The sequence below is a fragment of the Plectropomus leopardus genome, chromosome 3 (genome assembly GCF_026936395.1).
Source record: "Plectropomus leopardus strain MGB_pleo_1.0 chromosome 3, ASM2693639v1, whole genome shotgun sequence".
NCBI lineage: Eukaryota > Metazoa > Chordata > Actinopteri > Perciformes > Serranidae > Plectropomus > Plectropomus leopardus.
This window is the reverse complement of record NC_142178.1, coordinates 37,749,579-37,769,289: the sequence shown is the minus strand read 5'-3', so window position 1 is coordinate 37,769,289 and position 19,711 is coordinate 37,749,579. Positions and strand designations below refer to the sequence as shown.

The following is a 19,711-nucleotide window of genomic DNA, read 5'->3' as shown; positions in this document are numbered from 1 at the left end:
GCTCGCCAAAACTTACACAGGGCCCATCTCTGCTTTCATTCCTGCAGGATGAAGTTATGTAAAAAAAAAAAAAGCTGCTTTCATAACTGACGCAGTGTCTGTGAGCGGCCTGCTGGTGGAGCTGCGCAGCATCCAGACCTGCTGATCCCACAGTCCCAAATCCTGCAAGATCCTGCAAGATCCTGCAAGACGCTAATGAGCCAAAAACAAACAGTAACACCTTTAATTAATCACACTGTCATCTTCACACCTGACAAAACATGCAATTAACAAGTCGAAGATTTAGACAAAGAGTGGACCAAAAACGCTGATTTTTACTTTTTATCTTCATTAGGGACTAAACTTTTCAGGAGGGGGGGTTAGTGCGACTTTCTGTTTGCTTGTTTGTTTTATGTTGACTCTCCTCTGAGCCACAGACAATTTCTCTTAATCGTCCCTGACTGACTTTAGGAAATTAGAAAAAAAACAAACAAACTTGTTTTTTCACTATTGTCATGCATGCAGGAGCACAGAATTTCTTTCTTTTTTTTAACCAAGATCTTGTTAGTGCAAACTCTTTAATTGTGACACAGAAAATTAGGTGAGTAGCTGGATTTTGCATTTTGCATTTATTCCTTAAATTTTAAAGAAAACCTTCCAAACCTGCGGGCACGGAGGTTTGAAAGGCATGCTTTCTTTAAAAAAGTGTAGCTTTTTAAAAATGATTAATTAATTATTTTTTTTGCTTTTTATATTCTATTTACTTTTTCTCTTTATAATATATATTCATATGTTTTTTAAGGATCCAGTTTTGCAAATTATTTTTCTGTAAAAACCTTTGGTGATATTTAAAAATATATATTAATGTATAAGTATATATATATATATATATATATATATATATATAAGTAAATGTGGCCATTTTTCTTTGAAATTTTTGGCAATTTTTTAAAAGAAAAAAAAAGAGCAAATTACACAATTTATCATAGCCAGAAATAGTGAAAACAGAAATTATAATTTGAAATTTGCAAAGGTCCTTGAACACATCTTCTGTTATGATACAGATTTGTGAAACAAAATTTCATATTCAGTTAAAATTCCATAACTTTTCAAGGTTATTCATGACCGTTACGGCAAGTATTAATCTTTTCTGACTGGACATGTTAAAGGAACACAACCCCCATTTTTATTTTAAAAATATACTTTTAATACAACAGCTGCATATAAATATTAAAATATACATTATACAGGTGTACAGTACACTCACACAAAAACCAAAACAAAAAATATTAGGCTTCTATTTGTACGGCACTTCTTGTAATTTTTTTTTTTGTATTTTTTTGTACTATTTTTTTAAAGGTTACTTACTGACGAAGTACATAAAGATGTGTTAATGTGTTAACAGGTCCGAAGTATTACTGTAGTATTGTGATTACTGGGTTACAGAAAGACAGACGGAAAAAGGGAAGAAGAGAAGTTAAGGGTTGCTGTACATTATATGACATGGCGATGTGGAATGTTTGCTAGTCTCTTGATTTTTGTCTTTTCCTCCCATCGTTCAATGTGTTTTCCAGGCGGGTTAAAGATCCAGCGGGGACGTGATTTTTCAGTCTTTATTCTCTCCGCAGGACGCGTTTCTCGGATGCAGAAGTATCATTTCGTTTCTAACGAGACATCCTCGTCCTCACGTCCACAGCCGACCTCTGACCCCGACAGGAACGACTGACTCGGTTTTGGTTAAAGCCACAAGGTGCGTCTCAGCTGCCTCTCATTTATCATCCTCGTATCTGAGTTACGCGGCCGAGCATCTGCGTTTCACATCTCTGGCGATGTTTCAAGAAGCAGAGAGGTCTGTCAGCCTTTCACCGCCCACTGTTTACCCCGGCGATGCTCGCAGCGCGCAACAGACCGCTGCATGAATATAAATGTTTCATACATTTACAGAACTGTGCACAAGTCTAAGGCCACCCTAGACTTTATTTTTTACTTTAGCAAGGTTATAATGATCATACGTTTTTATTTCTCAGTAGTCTCTTTACTAAAATACAACCGGAGCATGAAGAAAATGTCTATACAGTATTAAAAATGCAAATATTTCACAGTAAAAAAACTTAAAGTATTTAGTGTGACCTCCCTCTGCACTCTGCATGTCTTCCACTCTCTTAAGCAGAAAATATGAGATTTAAAAAATTAATATTCTGGTATATAAGATGTCCAAAGAACAGTATACGAGGGGACAGATTATCGGGCCGATATTTGGCATTTTAGCAATTATCTGCATCTGCGTTTTCTTCTAATGATCGCAGATAAAATTAATTAATTAAAGAGTGCAAAGAAAGCGTCAGCATGGGAGAAACTTTTACTTTGCAGAGCAATTTTACTTATTAATTTTTTTACTTAATTTTTTAAAATTAAAATAAAATAAGTTGCTGGGAATCTGCTGTATTTGATGTTGAAAGTCTCAGATTTGATTTAACGTTTGCTAAAGGCATTTAAATAATGTTTTATGTTGTAGTTTGCAAATTGTAAATATTGACAGAAAGATTTTCATTTTGATTGTAAATGCATATCGGTCCTAAATATATCGGTCTCATTACCTACGAATAATCAGCATCTGCCCTAAAAAACAACATCGTGCGACTCCTAGTTTGAGCTACTTTCTGTACGATTCCGTGTTTCACACTAAATGTTGAAATGTTTTGGTGTTTTTGTGTGTTGTGCATGTTCTCTGTAATTTCTTTATCTAATAAAGAGACATAAATAAATAAATATATATCCTAATTGTAACTTTGCTAAAACAACAAATCGATGGCGGCCTGAGACTTTCGCACAGTATTGTTCATATATGCGAATATCTGGGAACAGAACAAAGATTCATTCACACGATGGTGTTTTGGGGGCAGAAAATGCAAACTTGAATCTGTCGGCGTGTAAAGTGGCGATGCTCAGATGCTGTAACAACGGCGACGTAACGGCAGTTTGCACATCCGCATGTTGTTCTTCTATAGCGCCATTACAAAGTTACACCGCCAAATACTGGCCTGGCGTGCGTACTACAGCGTTTTCGGGTTTTTGCGATCCGTGTACACGAGGATCGTTCTCACAATGTTATCATACGAACGTGGACGTTTTTAAAATTGCAAAGCAAAGACTTGTGCGTAAACATGTAAAAAGTCAAGTTAGCAAGGTTAAACCCGGCACTATTTTGGTTACGTCTGCCATCGCACGAAATGTCGCCTCATGAAGGAGATAACGGCGGAAACTCTGATGTTTCCCACCAACAACTCTGATTTCCCGTTTACACGTCAACACTGAAAACAGTCTTCACCCTGCAACCAGTTTGACTAAAAGGCCGTTTTTTCACTGTCCCAAAATGCAATTTTAAGTGCAGTTTACGTGGGAACGAAATTTGAAAGTTTTCACATCAGATTTATCTATATTGATGCTATTCTGCAGCGACGCACCGAACGAGAAGTCTCCTGTGTAAAATAACTTCAACTGTTCCGACTTTGGCACGCGTAAGATCTCATCGCTCATTTTAAGATTAAGGAAACAGGTTTTTTCAGCTCCTTTTAACGACCTTTCTGTGTTTTTGAAAGATGGCCAGAGATTTATATTTCATAAAAAACAGATGTTCAGCTCTGAGACGAGAGACGCACAAACCGGAGCGAGCTTCAGCCAGCGTCGACACCTCCGCTTCACTGACAAGAGAACTCAAAGTGTCCCCGTCCCCGATCTGGTGTCCTCCCAGATGGAGGTTTCCAGATCGGCGACGAAGGAGACGAGAAGCATCACGATGCAGGCTGCAGTGGCGAGCGGCAGCGACTTCTTCTCCTCCTCCTCCTCCTCCTCTGCAGCTGTTAAAGTGTGAGGAGGGGGGATTTAGAGGTTTTGGATAAACTACTCTGAGGCCTCGGCTAAGTGCTGTTTCCCCCGGCCTCCTTTGCCCCGAGGCCCGTCGCCTTTGAAACCAGAGACGCCCGAGTGTCTCCGACAATGTGAGCGCTGGGGCGGAGTGGGGACGGGCACCCGGAGGTCAGCAGCGTCCCACCAGTGTAGGCTTACTGATGGGTCTATTCAGCCCGCCGGTCCACAACGCCAGGCCCAAAACCACACGGCGCTCACAGGAGAGGTGGTGAGGGAGGGAGGCCTGCAGCGTCTCCCCGTCCTCAGACACTCAGTGTCTCCCAGGCAGGGACGATTTTAGACTGGGGACATCTTAACCCAGTCATACCAGCACTGACACTAATGCAGAGACATACCTCTCTGCAGGGGCAGGAAAGGGTTAAAAACTGCTCCAGCCAATAAGGCTCCAACTAAAAATCAATGAATCTATTCATTTTGTCAATAAAATGACGGAAAATAGAGAGAAAATGCCCAACATGAGGTCTAAAAGCTCAAGACGAGCATTTCAGGTGGCTCGTTTTGGTTTGGATTCATGATAGAAACAGCAAATCCTGATACAGCATGGAAGCAGCTGATGTTTTGTTTTTTTTAAGTGTTTCATCCGAATTTGATGTTGACCAACTGACCTCGAGATGTCGACCGATGTGGCTATTTCCTAAACTTTTACTACTTTTTTCAGGTCATTTACTTGTTTGTTTCTTGTTAATTTTCAGGTCATTTCCTTTAATTGATTTCTTGCTTAATCTTCTGAGTAATTTCTTGTTAAGTTGCTCATTTCCTTCCTCCCGTGTTTTGGGGAGAAATTTAAAAAGTTTCAAAGGGTTAAACACAGGACAAGGAATTTGAGGAGATAAATCTCCTCTGTCTGTCTGAGGGGTTTCAAGCTGCCACTTTGTCCCCAAAACAGCAGCAGAATCCAGCTTTCACTGTGAGGACAGAAAAAAAACTTTCCCTTTCTGAGAAAAAAAGCCAGCGACAGTTTCAGGACTGTTTACTTCTCTCTGTCGCAGCCGCCAAACCAGGAAGTGACTCGGCTAAGAAATGTCAGAGTTTTTGCAAAGTCATTGTCCATATTAGGTCTAAATCTGCGGGCTGAGAGCATCACTTCTGTATTCTCTAATCTCCGGCTGCACCTCGGGCGCCCCGGGCCGACCTCGACCTGTCGCGACCCCCGTGAGCTGCAGGAACGTGACCAACCGGCAGACATCTTTGGGTCACTCCAGTCCGCCCCCTCCCTCACATATCGGCCTCCTGCTTCCAGGTACACATAAACAGAAACCTTCTGGGAAAGTGAGTCAGGAATGTGAGCCGAGAGCGAGCCGTGCCAAAACTGGCCGCTCCCCGTTAAAGCTTTACAGTTAAAGGGATATTATTCCTTCATACAAAAAAAACAACAAAAAACTTTAATGCTACAGTGTCGATCTGAGCCCTTGCACGAGCTCACGAGTAAAAATCCGTGTCTTGTTTGGATCTGTGTGGCAGGAATTCACTGCGTTACAACAGCTTTCTCCTCGGTTCAGTTTTTTGGCATATAGATGAATGTACGCAGCAGATGGCGTGTTGTGTTAAATAACACCACTTTGGAGGAAGGAAAACATCAGGACAAACTTATGCATGCAGAGTGGAGTCCCTCTTAAACCCAAAGACCTCGTGCGCCTCCGACGTGACAGATGGGAGCAGTTAAAACTGATGTGTACAGTTATGTTTTTTTGTTTTTTTTCGTTTCCTCTCCTTATTGTTTGTTGTTGCGTGAGGGCACGGGAAGGAAGCCGCGGCCGGCAGCAGATCCTGTGACTCCGCTGGCAGCGTCGCCAGCTTCCCGAGCCTCGACGGAGAGCGTGCAGAGCGCACCTTTCAGCAAACAGGCCGAGCTTTCTTGACCTTGTTTCACTGGAAAATAATCACCCTGAAACCCGACCAGGTTTCTGTGGTGATGCTTAAAGGGATAGTTCGGAGTTTTTTCAAAAAGCTTGTATGAGGTACTTGTACATAGACGGTGTGTTACATGCAGTACGTGTCAGTCAGCAGGCAGGAGTCTGACACAAAGCCGAGCAATCAACTTCTGTGGACAACTAAAAAAACTCTGATTCAGTGTGCACTATTTTGAGTCATTTTTACTACTTTACCTTAAAGAGAAGATCCTTTATTGGTCCCACAATGGGGACATTCACATTGTCACAGCAGCCAGGTGTGTACAAGATAAGCAAGCACACAAAGGAACAATATAAATTTAATTAAATTGAATGAAAGTAAAAAAGGTGCCCTATTAAAAACAACAAGGTGCAATAGTAAAAAAAAACCCACAACCTTTGAACCTAAGAAAATGATTTCTTTAAAAAACATGAGAAGGAAAAGAGCTGTGAAAGAAGAAAGGACCCCAAAAAAATTGCAAGAAATTAGGGGAACAAAAAAAAAAGACTTGGAAAAATTGCTTTAAAAATTAAATGATTCTGTAACATATTTTTAAAAAGACAATAATGATATTTATAAATGTAATTTTTTTTCTGTGGATTTTTTTCTTTTTGCCCCTTGATATTTTCTCTAGAATTTTTTAAAAAATAGTTTTCTAAATCTAATGATTTCTTGCAATTTGTGGAACATTTATTACCACGTTGCCTTTTTCCTATGTTTTGACAGAAATCACACCAATGTGCTCACAGTTCAAAGGTTTAAATACTCGTGAAAGGCGTTTGAAATCAGCATGAGGAAAGTGACGTCGATCCAGGTTTGAAAGAGTGATTTTCTAACCGAAGAACGAAGCTGTTACGTCGCTCTCTTCACAGCCAGACTCTGCTGAGAAAAACAGTAATTTAACATCTCTGAACGCAGACAAAAACGAACTGATTAAAGCAGCTGTAGAGCAGCTTTTGTCAGTTTTGTTTTTGTCAGTGGAGTCTGGTGGCTTTAACGAGAGCATCGATGGGAAACTGACGCCTTTAACAGCTTTCCCATCAGATCATCTGACACACAGGTAAAGCAGTGAAAATACTCTCAATACAGCGTACAATTAAACTGATTTCTTTAGGTGCAAAACTACAGTTTATTGCGGCTCATCCACAGCAGTACATTGCTCAGCTTCCACGTCCAACCTGCTTCTCCAAACTTGTGCAGACTGACATCCACTGTGTATAAAACACCATCTATGGATAAATACCACATACAAGCCGGCTTCCAAAAATCCAAACTGTCTCTTTAAGAGGCGTCAGTGACATCAGAGCCTCCTGCTGCTGCATCAGACTATCTGTCTTCAGCATCAGAGCTTAACAAGCTCCGCTCACAGCGACAGACCTCCACGGTAAAACCTTTCCAGCTGAGCGACAGGAATCCTCTGTTTACAGTACAGTTCTATACTCACGCAAACATGAGCAACATTTTCCAGAATTTCAACGGAAACAGGAGCGAGACAAACTGCCCTGAACTCCTGTGTCCACAGCTTTTCTTTTTTTTTTAAATGACCACGAGCGAGACCTCCAGGAGGTGAAGAGTTTAAGGTCCACTGTTCCTCTTCTGGTTGTGACAGGAAATGGAGTTTCCATCGGAGGGGAACAGTGTGTTTTAGAGCAGCAGCTTTGGATCGCAGCCCAGACGGGCGCTCAACAAGGTTCAAAACAAAACAAAACAAAAAAAAAAGGGAATTGCTTTAACTAACAGCCACTCCTTTACTTATATTTTCCAGAGTTCACAGAAACCGGTGCACGCTACTGTTTCCATGTACAGGTTTTGAATCTGAAAGGAAAATATTTTGGTTGACTTTTTTGGCTGATCGGACCAGGCCTGCAGGGTTTTCTCTTTTTTTCTTCTTTCTTCTGAGTCAAGTCAGGCCAAGCCGGGAGCAGTAGTCATGGGTTACGTTTCACCTTGTAATAGGGTTCAAGATCAGGCATAATAACACAGGTCCCTGTGGCTCTAAGCTCCAGGCACTTCAGAAAGGCGTCATTATGCAAACAAACTGCCTATTACAACAGAACATGCTCGCAGGCCAAAACCCAGTCAGCAGTTACTGCCTGATGCCTCCGCTCAGGTTTGCATTGCTTTTTTGAAAAAATGTTTTCACCATACAGTAGCACCAAACTGTCACAAAGCGCCGAGCGCCCACGACGAGCCTCTCAATCAATATCTGTCTTTAGACAAAAGGTGCCAAGAGTCTTTTTTTTTTCTCTTTTGGAGGATCTGAAGCCCTCTTCGAAGGTGCTTAGTTGCTCTTACCACAGTGCAATTCAAAGGGTCCTTGACTTTTTTTATGTCCAACAACATTTAGAGACCGTGGACAGGTTGGTCTTCAGCTTCAGCAAAGACCACAGAAGAAAGGCAGAATTCAAAACTCTCACGCCCACTGTGTGGGCGGTGGCATTGCCAAATAACAACAAAATCAGAATTATATTAATAATAATAATAATAATAAAAACAAATTATTTGCTTTCTAGATCTACAAGTGTTTTTCTCTATTTGTCATTGCAATTCAGGAAGGTGCGCTACATAATCAGGTCAGGGGTTGAGGAGGGGGCTCGGGGAAGGCTTTGAGGATAGGCTTGGGCGGTATACCAGAGAGTTTAGAAATCCAGAGGTATGTTTTTAAAAACTGTCATAAATAGAGACGCTCCTCTTTTATTAACCCTTTAAAACCTGAGCTAATTTGTTTCAAAAACATGGGAAGAAGGCAATGACTAACAAAAGATGAAACGACCCAAAAATTTGCAAGAAATTAGCAAAAAGTACAAGAAAATGACCTGAATAATTGTAAAAAAAAAAAAAAAAAAAGACCTGGAAAATGACCTGGAGTTCTTGAAAATTAAAATTTTAAAAATAAACACAAATTGCCTTCTGAGACAAATAATAACATGGCATTTAACTGAACTGAATTAAACTGAAAAGAAGAAGTGACCTGAAAATTAGCAAGAAATTTTTCAAAAAACAAACAAAAAAACCCTGGATATTAAAAAAAAAAGAAAGGGCAGTCAGTGGAAACATGTTAATGGATATGTGACTAAGGTTCATACATAACGCATAAAAAAAAAATCACGTTAATCGTCGGTTAGTAATCACAATTAATCACAGAAATTCTGATATTAATTACGATTAAAAATTAATCATTTGACAGCCCTAAAACATATCAACAAACATACTTTTAAATATGCAATTATAATTATATATATAAATGCTGTTTTTCACTGATCGTACTCACTTCTCACAGTTCCTGGAACATTTATCATTTCGCTTGTTGCCTTCTTTCCCTTATTTTCAAAAGAAATCAAGTTCATCGGGTTCAGAAGTTGAAATATTGTCTGAAAGCAGCACAAGACTCCAGATTTCAAAGGGTTAACTAGAAAACTATGTGAGAATATCACTTTTCTGAACATTTTGTGGGTTTCTATTATGTGTTATTTGTCTGAAAAAGCTGGAATTAAGTATACCATGTACCAAGAAGGTATGAAGGAATGAAATATGACATACCGCCCGAGCCTAACTGAGGACTCTTCCCTTTTGTGGGTAAAAATAAAAGCCACTGCAGAAACGCTAAAGGAGCACCAGGCTGCAGAGCTAAAAGGCTGAACTGTCAGTCGTTTCCTGTCTGTCACACCAGGTCCGTGATAGTAGTGCATTTCGGTGAAGGGAATTAAAAGTTCGCCATCCTTTTTTTTAAGAGGATGCATGCGGGTAAACACAATCAAAAATATTTCAGTCCCTCACTTCTGAAACAAAAGGATGTTTTGATGGCTGGCAGCATCTGAAGCGGTGAGACGTTTTGGTGTCGGAGTGGTTCAGCAGTATCTTTGGTCAGTTTGAATTAAGGTGCAGTTTTCTCTTTCGTTTTTTACATTTTGATGGGGTGACGGGGGAGTTAAAGAAAGGAGGGGAGAGGAGGGGTGTTTAAAGCTCCAAGGACTTTTCCACAACAAACACGCTGTTGTTTCGGCTAACAGCTGGTCTGGCATCAGGGGACTCTGGACTCCGTCACTTCTTACTGACATTTCAGATGCAATCCGAATGGTATGCAGCGCTTCTATAGGAGCTCAGGCCAAACAACAACATAAAAAAAAAGCTCACACCGGCTTCTTTGTCTTCACGGCCTGCGCTCCTCCCACTTCCGTATTTTAGCACTTCCTCTATCCTCAAATGCCCCCTCGCCCTCGCCTCACTACCGGCCCCCTGCCGACAACTACGACCATCTACAAAACAGTGCAATGTCTATTCATAGGCACACTGGGATACAGATACAGCACACAGAGGGAGAGAGGAACACTATACACTCATACGGTATATTACACACCTTACACACACACACACACGCACGCACACACACGGACACACACGGACAGAAACACAGAATACGGAGACGTCAGCAGCAGCAGCAGCAGCAGCAGCAGCTCTGGCCTGGTGGTGGTTGTGGTGCAGCCTGCAGAGACAGAGCGGTGAAGACGGCTGCTGGTTCGGAGGGCCAACAGGAGAGCAAGGTGGCAATTTACTCCCGTGTTGTTTAGGCTACTCCTTCCTCCTTCCTCCTCTTCTTCTTCCCCGGCATCTCCGCCTCTTCATCTCTTCGCTCTTACTCGAATGTGTACATCGTGAGAGTGGAGGCGGTGCAGGGAAGTCGGTCGGGGCGGGTTGTTTGGATGGTGGTGCTGGGAGGGGAAGGAGGAGGGAGGAAAGGGGAACGCGGGGTGAGTTTAACCCGCCGCCTCATCGCCTCCCTGCGGGTGCTCTTTGCGCTGGTTCTGACCGCCGGCACTGGCCGCCAAAATCCTCTGCACAAAGTCTTTGGTCCGCCCAGCGACCAAGGGACCTGCAGATGTCACGGAAAAAAATTTAGACAGTGTGACAGAGAGAAAAAGATTCTTAAAAAATATCTGTGTATACAGATATCAAAACCTAAAGAAGTGATACGATACAATACGATGCGATGCGATGCGATGCGATGCGATGCGATGCGATGCGATGCGATGCGATGCGATGCGATACGATACGATACGATACGGTACGGTACGATACGATACGATACGATACTGTACGATACTGTACGATACTGTACTGTACGGTATGGTACGATACATTTTTTTTTGTCTTGGACTCAGTGCTGCACAGATAATGCCTCCATAGTGACTGTCACATTGCTTTTTTGTTCTTTACTGTATTTTTTGAGCCCTATTTTTACTTTTTGACTCATGTTTATTAAAATATAAACCTTAAACTACCCTTCTGTTACTTATCAAAAAAAATAGAAAAAAGGTAACAAGAAAATTACCTGAAAGTAAGAAAAAAAGAGAATGCCCTAAAAATACTGAAAATATAAAAGTATTTATTTTACTTTATTTCTGAAACATAATTTAAAATTTAAAATTATTGTAATGAAAAAATACAGCCCCCCCCCATCTTTTTGGATAAACCCTCTTTTTGAAAGTAATTTTTGGGTATAATCACATTTTAATAATTTTTGTAATTTGGAGGACATTTCTTGCCAATTGGTCACTGCCTTTTTTCCACATGTTTTTTGAGAGAAATCAAACCAATTTGGTCAGGCTTCAAGGGTCAAATAGCTTGTAAATTAAATCTGAACCCAGGTTTCAAAGGGTTAAATAAGGAATAATAAAGCTCACTGCTGGTATTGGAGACCATGTTATATGCGAATACGTTTGCGCTGAGATTCATATCATAGATTAAGAAGATCTTTGTATTTGTCACACAACAGTTAAAAGTGATTGTATTTTTTTAGGTTTGGTGTGTTTGAGTTTCTCACCGCTGGACTCTCGGAGGATGTCTTCCAGCCGCTGGGTCATCCCTCGCTCGTCCGTGTCCTCCTCCTCGCTGCTCTCCACCCGCAGTCGAATCACCTCCTTGATCCGCAGCAGAGCTCCCAACAGGTTCTCTGTGCAGCCAAAAAAAAACCCCAATTATTTTCATCTCAAAACACTAAATCAGCGCCGAAAGGCAGTAAACTGGTACCCGATGTAGGAGGCGTTCTGCAGCTGAGAGTCGACAAAAAACATCTGCAATCACATCACTGATTGAGGTGGCTGTGGTTCAGGAAGTAGAGCACGTCGTTTGTAGTGATTGTTTCAGCCGTGTATATAGTGGTAGTATATATACGTTATATACTGTACATTTTAAAACCATGAGCTTCATAAAGGCTGAGTATCTAAAGACGTTTTTCAATATCTGAGCCAGTACCCTGTCCTCTTACCATAACAAACCAATACTAATACATTGGTAAGGTTTGACAAAGCGTATTTGACCTTTTGAAAAAGTGATGACCTGCCCTGGATACACGTTATATTTAGGTCTTTTTTTCGGTTTATTTAATTGTTTTTTTTTGTTTGTTTGTTTGTTTTGTGCTAATTTTAGATTCTTTTCTTGGATTTTTTTACCACTATTTTTCACTTTTTACTACTGGCTATTTTCTTGAACCTGTTTTACTAATTTCTTGCTATTTTTAGGTTATTTTCTTGGAAAGGTGTTACTAACTTAATGCCAATTTTTGGATAATTTTCTTCTTTAATTATATATATATTTTTTTGTGCTTATTTCTTGCTATTTTTAGGTTATTTTCTTGGAACAGTTTTACTAATTTCTTACAAATTTGTATTTCATTTTCTTGTAATTTTTTTAAAAAACTAATTTCTTGCTAATTTTTTTGATATTTTTCTTGGATCTGTTTTACCAGTGTCTTGCTATTTTTCAGTTATTTTCTTGGGACTATTTTCCTAATTTCTTGCTAATTTGTCGATTATTGTCTTGGAACTTTTTTTTATTAATTTCTTGCTAATTTCCAGGGTCATTTTATTTCAAGTTGCTCATCGCCTTCTTTCTGTGTTTTTGCACATAATCAAGCTATTCTGCTCTGGTTTTAAAGGGCAAAAAGAGGAAAATGAAAAGTAAAAGACATTCAAAGCTCAGTCAAATGTAAGAAAAGTGAGAGTTCTGGTGGCCTAAAGGTTAGAAAAGTGAGTTTGATTTAGATGATGAGTGAAAGACTGACAGCCCTCAGACTGGGGTCGCAGCCTCCAGGTGTGAACGTGTGATGCTCTGAATCATCGGCCCCTTCTGTGACTCTGGCTCCCCCCCCTGAGGGGTCATGTGACCTGATGGCGCCATGACACCCCTCCTGTCAGCAGCGTATGGATCTGATTCCTCTTTTGTGCGACGCCAGTCTCAGCAGGGAGTGTGTGCGTGGGCGGAGGACCACGGTGGGTCTGAAACCCCCCGACCGCACATCACACACCCTGTAACTGAAGTCAGGACGTTTCCCGGGCGCTGGCGTGGCGCCAGAGTCCTGCTTGTTTGAAGTTTCCTGTTGAATCTGCTGCTGAGCATGTGGAGCGTGTTTTGTATAGATGCAAATCACAGCGGTGGAGAAAGCGGGCAAATAAGAGAGAGCGAAAAAAGGGAAAGAAGGAGGGAGAGGAGGGAAAGAGGAAGCCAGGGGATGTGTGAGGTGAAGCCCTGTGTGTGTTTTGGCTTCCCGCCAGTGGCACAAAAATTTGCAGGAGCCACAACTAAAGCCTTCGCTATGAAGCGCCGGTCCGGGATCAAGAATGACTGGAATGTTAAAAAATGGGAGGAAAAAAAAAGAAAAAAAAAAAGGGGACAAAGGCAGTTGGAAACTGGTCAGAGTCGGACTGAAAGAGGTCGTAGCAAACCAGACAAGGAGGAGGAGGAGGAGGAGGAGGAGGAGGAGGAGGAGGAGGAGGAGGAGGCGGGCTGACACATTTGGCAGAGCAGAAGTGTTGATTATCTTGTTACGATCAGCTTGCTGCAGCAACGTGATTTCTCAAAAAGGGCGTCCTCAGAGCGGCCCGGAAAGACGTTTTCTTAGTAATTTGCAGCTGATTTGCATTTTGTTCTTATTCTAAAGAAAACTTGGATAATTTTATCTCTTCCACTCTGCAGCTGTGATTTCTGTTTGTTGATTTATGTCAGAGGACCTCAGTGGAAATAAACCATTTTGGCTTCGGCGGGATTTTATCCTACCTGTTAACCCTCTGACACCTGGACTGACACGAATGAATAATATTATTTCGGTTACATGCATCATGCAAAACAGATCATTTCACACAATTTACATTTACAGCAATCAGTAACCGAAAAAGGAATAGGCTTTATTTTCTGTAAAAAACGCTTTTCTGGTCATTACGTCATAACTCAGGAAGAGAAGGGGAATTTAAAGTGAACATTTCACTGAAAATGTTCATCATGATGTACTTTACAAGAGTCTCGATCTGCATTATTAACTCATTGATATAACATGAGTTTTGTTTGCTCTGCAGTAATTCAGTCATCAAAAACAGAAACAGAAAACGATCCAAGTTGGAAAAATATATAGAGACAAACAAGGCTGGGACTCACAATATTAATAAGGCCACTAATAAACGGCGTTATGTTGCAGAATATCACATAAGCTCAATAAACCCAACAAATTGTTAAAAAATTCTCAATGCAGAAAAAACCTCTCAGCTCGTCCTCTAACAGACATATCTTTTTTACAGTATTTTTCATATTTTAATTGTCATTTTTAAATTGTTTCTTGACTTTTTTTTTGCAGTGCTTGCTTTTTATTTTTCTTTTAGGACATTTCTAGGATTTTACGACATATTTAGGATTTAAGGACATTTCTCAGATGTTGGAACATTTAAAGTATTTTAGGACATTTCTAGGATTTTAGGGCATATCTGATTTTCTGACATTTCTACAGTTTTAGGACATTTTTAGGACGCAGAAAAAAAATGCACAGCTCGTCCTCTTACAGACATATTTTTTACAGCATTGTTTCTAGGATTTTAGGACATTTCTCTGATTTTTCTGGGATTTCTAAAATTTTAGGACAATTCTAGTTTCAGGACTTCTCTAGGTCTTTAGGACATTTCTAGGAATTTACGGCATTTCTCTAATTTTCTGACATTTCTAGGATTTTAGGACATTTTTAGGACTCAGAAAAAACTTCACAGCTCGTCCTCTGACAGACATATTTTTTACAGTATTTTTTCAGATTTTAATTGTCATTTTTAAATTGCCTCTTTTTATTTTATTTCCTTACACTATGTTTATGCACCAAAACAGCACTTCTTTGTATGTAAAAAATGGTTTAGTGATGGAGCTGAACCTGATGAATGTGAATCCTTCAGTTGTATTTAAACACGAAAATCAGACTTCGACGTGTGCTAAGTATGAAATCTGCAGTACTGACCGTACTCCTGGTTGAGCCCCCACAGCTTGATCTTGTTGGCTTCGTGCTGGGCCTTCTTCTTCAGCCGGCAGGCCCTGTTAACGGAGGAAAAAGAGAGCTCCGTTATCTCTGAAACGGGAGACTCGGTTCTCCACGTTCCCCACGTGGTCCTGTTACTGTCTCTGCACGTTCACGCTGCGAGCGGCTGGAGAGCGATGAGCGGAGGATTTATTTCCAACCTGTGAGGGAGATTGACTGGAAACCTCCCTCATCCCTCCTCTGCTCTGCTCTGCTTCCATTTGACACAACAACTCTGAAGGGATGCGGCCGGTTTTGGTTTTTCGGAGCATTCGGTGTTGAAAATAGGCAGCGGAGAATGAATCAATCAATGCATGTTAAATATTTATGCGTCTCATGGGGACTATTCTCTGCAGCATGCAGAGAATTCCTCTTTCCTTGCAGCCGTGAGTCAGCTAAACGAAACTTCGGTAAACAAGGTCAGCGTGTCGGACAGAATTCTCCATCTGTGCGTCTCTGCATGTTGAAACGTGTTTTTCTCCACAGTTTTTGTACCTCAGTCCCTGATGATTCGGGGAGGATGTGGATGACAACACAATTAAGATGCTCTTAATCTGTACAGGACGGATACTCAAGGTGCTCCGCTCAGGGGCCACTTTTACAAAATGATAGGAGGCCAGGGGCCAGTCGCAGTTTCCAGTATTTTAGGATATTTCTAGGATTTCAGGGCATTTCTAGGATTTAAGGATGTTTCTAGGATTTTAAGACATTACTCAGATTTTAGAACATTTCTTTGATTTTAGGATATTTCTGGGATTTTAAGATGATTCTAGGATTTCGGGACATTTCTCTTAATTTTAGGGCATTTCTTTAATGTTCAGATGTTTCTAGGATTTTAGGACATTAGTCAGATTTTGGGACATTTCTGGGATTTTGGGACGATTCTAGCTGCAGGACATTACTCTTTATTTTAGGACATTTCTTGGACTTTCTGACTTTTCTAAAATTTTAGGATGTTATTCGGGTATTTCTCGGATCTTTGGGCATTTCTAGGATTTCAGGACATTTCTGGGATTTTAGGACATTTCTGGAATTTTTGGGATTTTCAATGTATCTAGGATTTCAGGACAATTCTAGGATTTCAGGTCATTTACAGAGTTTTAACAAAATGTATACGATCTTTGGACGTTTCTAGGGTTTTAGGACAGTTCTCAGATTTTAGTACATTTCACACATTTTGGGATGTTTCAAGGATTTTAGGACATTAGGGGCTTAGCTAGGACCTCTGTTGGGGGGTGCAGGGGATCTTCAAATGGCACTTTTTTGATAAATAAGCTCTGTTTTCAAGCTGTTTTAAGCACTCCGGCGCCTTATGTATACCAAAAATGGAAATGAAATCCAACTGTGAATCACTTTTTCAAAACTGTGAATTAAAATATAGTTAGGGGGCCACCTGGCACCCTATCAGGGACCAGAATTGGCCCGCGGGCCTTAAGCTGAGTATTACAGCATTACAGGGACGTTCCAACATGTACTACAGCTTTTTAAAACCTGCAAATGTGTTTTCCCGACCTTCTCACAAGCCCCTGAACACACCATCGATGCAGAGTTTAGTCGAAACATTCCCAGCTCTCAATGCAAAACCAAAAATAGCCATGCTGTTCATTGTGATGGCTCACCTACAGCTGCAAATTGATTTAATTGCTGTGCTGAATGAGAAGAAACCAGCGGCTGCCTGAAGGGTAGGAAGGACACATTCACCAAATTAAAAGCCTCTGGTACTTTGAAGGGTTTTGGAAAACTGGCCGCTGTGGTTTGTCTTTAATACACTTGGAAGCGTATCAAACTTGAGGCTTTACCTATTTTTGAGATCAAACCTAGCAACCGATCACACGATGAGTCTGCAGGGACAGAATGACTCAGCAGTGTCACTGCGGCGTGGACAATGTTGCAGAGGGAAATTATTAAAAAAGTTAAATCACGATAGTCTGGAGCTCTCTCACAAACAATTTGATTCATTAACATTTAACCAGTAGTCCAACATTTTGGTTAAACAAGCTTATTTTCTGTCTTTTCATGGCTACGAAACAGGTAGTGCTGAAGGAAGTTAATGCAGTTCATTCAGGCAAGTGTATTTCAGTCACCGGCACTGTCGCTTTTCACTTAATAAAAGGTGATTATAACATTTTGGTCACCTAAAAAAGTCTTCTTCAGCATTTTGATAAACCAAAACGCCCTGTATGGAGTCGGATATTTGTAAATTTATTTCATTTAAATGGTTTCAAGCCTGTTTTTCACAAACAGGTTTTTGATCAAAGTGGGAATTTGATTTGATTTAAAATATCCTTCACATAACAGAGATGGCTGTTTAAATCAGGAATCTAATGGAAATGAACTTTTTTCACCCTTTTCTTCTTCTTAGTATTATTAATGTATTTATCTGTTTATTTTATTTATATACTTTTTAAAAAAACATGTTCTTATGTGCTTTATGTACTCTATGTACTTTTAATTATCACCTTTTTTGGTAAAACAGGCTTGAAGTAAAGATTTTGTAAGATTGTGCAACATAAGTGCGCTTGGTCTGCAGGTGCATTAAATGTTTCTTTTTTTTTTCCTTTTTTAGAAGAGCTGCAGATGTTATGGACATATAGAGCGATCATATCAGCTCAGTAAGAAGTCTCAGAAAATGTACATTTTCAGGCAACTTTTGGAGACAGAAAAAAACCCCAAATCTATTCTGTAACTTATTCCTCCACAGAGGGACCAAACAGAAGAATCTGCATTGAGACATTTGTCGTTCATTTGCAGATTGTAGTGAAAGAAAAGGCTCATGTATTCTGTGTATACAGTAGCTTTTAGCTGTTTTATGAAGCTTTTTATTTATCAGTTCCCACCAGCTTTCAGTCTTTATACCGAACACACAGATTAAACTAAGTCTTATCACGTAATTCCCAGTAAGAAAGTAAACGATCATATTTTCCAAAATGACGGATTATTCCTGTAAATCAGTGACCAGGACACGATCTCTCCACCGCTAACCGAGTTTACTGGAGCGTCCGGCCAAGCTGCAGACACCACAGCTAAAAACTGGGCGAGTGTTTTTTTCTCCCCACGCCGCCTGAACGCCCCGGGCAGGTTTGTTTCTGACAAAGAAAGAAAAGAAGAGACTGGAGTCGTTCCGGATAATCCCACGGCTAACTCTGACCTGTTCTCAGGCGGCCACAAAGAATGACAGCACAAAAAGATGTGAATCTCCACAGATGAGATTCCTGCATATAAAATTAAAACGTGAACTCAGGCACATCGCCGTGCGAGGGAAGAAGACGGTGACTCTAAGTGAACACTTCACGCTCACCGTCTCTTTTTCTTTTGCTTTTCCTCCAACTTTCCACCGATGATGTGTTTGTGTCGTTTTTAATATGTTTGGAATAATAAGATACTCCCAGAGTCCCTCTCCTCTTTAAACTCACTGTAATAATGTCCTTTCCTCCAAATTCTCCCCTCCTCCCTCGGAGAGTTGAACTCGCGGTGACCCTCCTCCTCGTCTGCCTCCTCAATCCTGCCCTGATTTCCTCCGATTCATCCTCTCATCCTGCCTCCCTCCATCCCATCTCCTCTGTTGTTTTTCTCCACTTCCCTCCATCTCTCCCTCATTTGTTCCATGACCACGAAAACTCATTAAAAAAAAGGGCCAATCAACCCCAAAAATACACTCATGGCCTACATTTTTAAATCATTTGTGTTGTGTTTATCATCCTCGGGGATGCGCATGTTCGTGGCGGCAGTTTTCTCCGAATTTATTAAAGGTCATCCTCAGTTTGGTTCGCTGTGGGAAGAGCTGAGATCAAACGCTTCCTGCGGGGTTCCTGCAGACGAGGGGAAGACGGATGTAAAGACATTTTTTAAGGGCTCACTTTTATTTTCAAGGATGAATTTGTTTTTAGGAAGTTTCCAGGACTTTAGGAAGAAAAAAAAATTAAGAATTTGAGAAGTTTCTCGGATTTTAGGATGCTTCCAGGATTTTAAGATGTTTCTAGGATATTAGAACGTTTCTAGGATTTAGGACATTTCTAGGATTGAAGGTTGTTCTGGGATTTTAGGACTTTTTGGGATTTTAGGATGTCTCTACAATTGTAGGACATTGAGGGCTTAGCTAGTTCCTCTGTAGGGGGTGCAGGGGATCCTCCACTGGCACTTTTTTTTTGATAAACAAGCTATTTTTTATGCACTTTGGGAAGAGTTTTTGTAATTTTAGTGTACATAAGGTGCCAGTCTGAATCACTGTATTTTTTTATGTGAATCAGATAATAGTTGGGGGGCCACATGTCACCATTTTGGGGGCTAGGTTTGGCCTGCAGGCCATAAATTGAGTATTTTTTCCTCCTTTAACTTTTACTTAAGTACTTTTTCAAGTACCAAACTTAAAAAAAATGTCTGATTTTCAGTCAAGGACTTCAAGCACCTCAAGCATCTTGACACTTCAGAATAATTATTTAAGACAGTGGAAATAAGACCATTTTCTTTGTATTTTCTTATTTTCCATCCAACTGTGCCTTAAATTCCTCTAAGATTAGATGCTTTTCTCAATGTTTTCTCCTCTTTTTGTCCTCCTGAAACACTCTCACAAGGTCAACTACTTAAACGCACCAC

General features: G+C 40.5%; 1 protein-coding gene across 7 annotated transcripts in view; it reads right to left on the bottom strand.

The window, feature by feature from the left end:
- Positions 1-1,162: 1,162 nt before the first annotated feature.
- LOC121942120 (uncharacterized) overlaps positions 1,163-19,711 on the bottom strand; it is a 51,380-nt gene continuing 32,831 nt past the window's right edge. For 6 of the 7 annotated variants that reach the window (XM_088074971.1, XM_088074970.1, XM_042485230.2 and 3 more), the window contains 3 exons: positions 15,062-15,135; positions 11,618-11,746; positions 1,163-10,666 (listed from right to left, as the gene is read on the bottom strand). In XM_088074971.1, the coding sequence (XP_087931097.1) occupies positions 10,551-10,666; positions 11,618-11,746; positions 15,062-15,135 (319 nt within the window). In that variant the 3' untranslated portion in view covers positions 1,163-10,550. The other variant, XM_042485234.2, reaches the window with a different exon arrangement.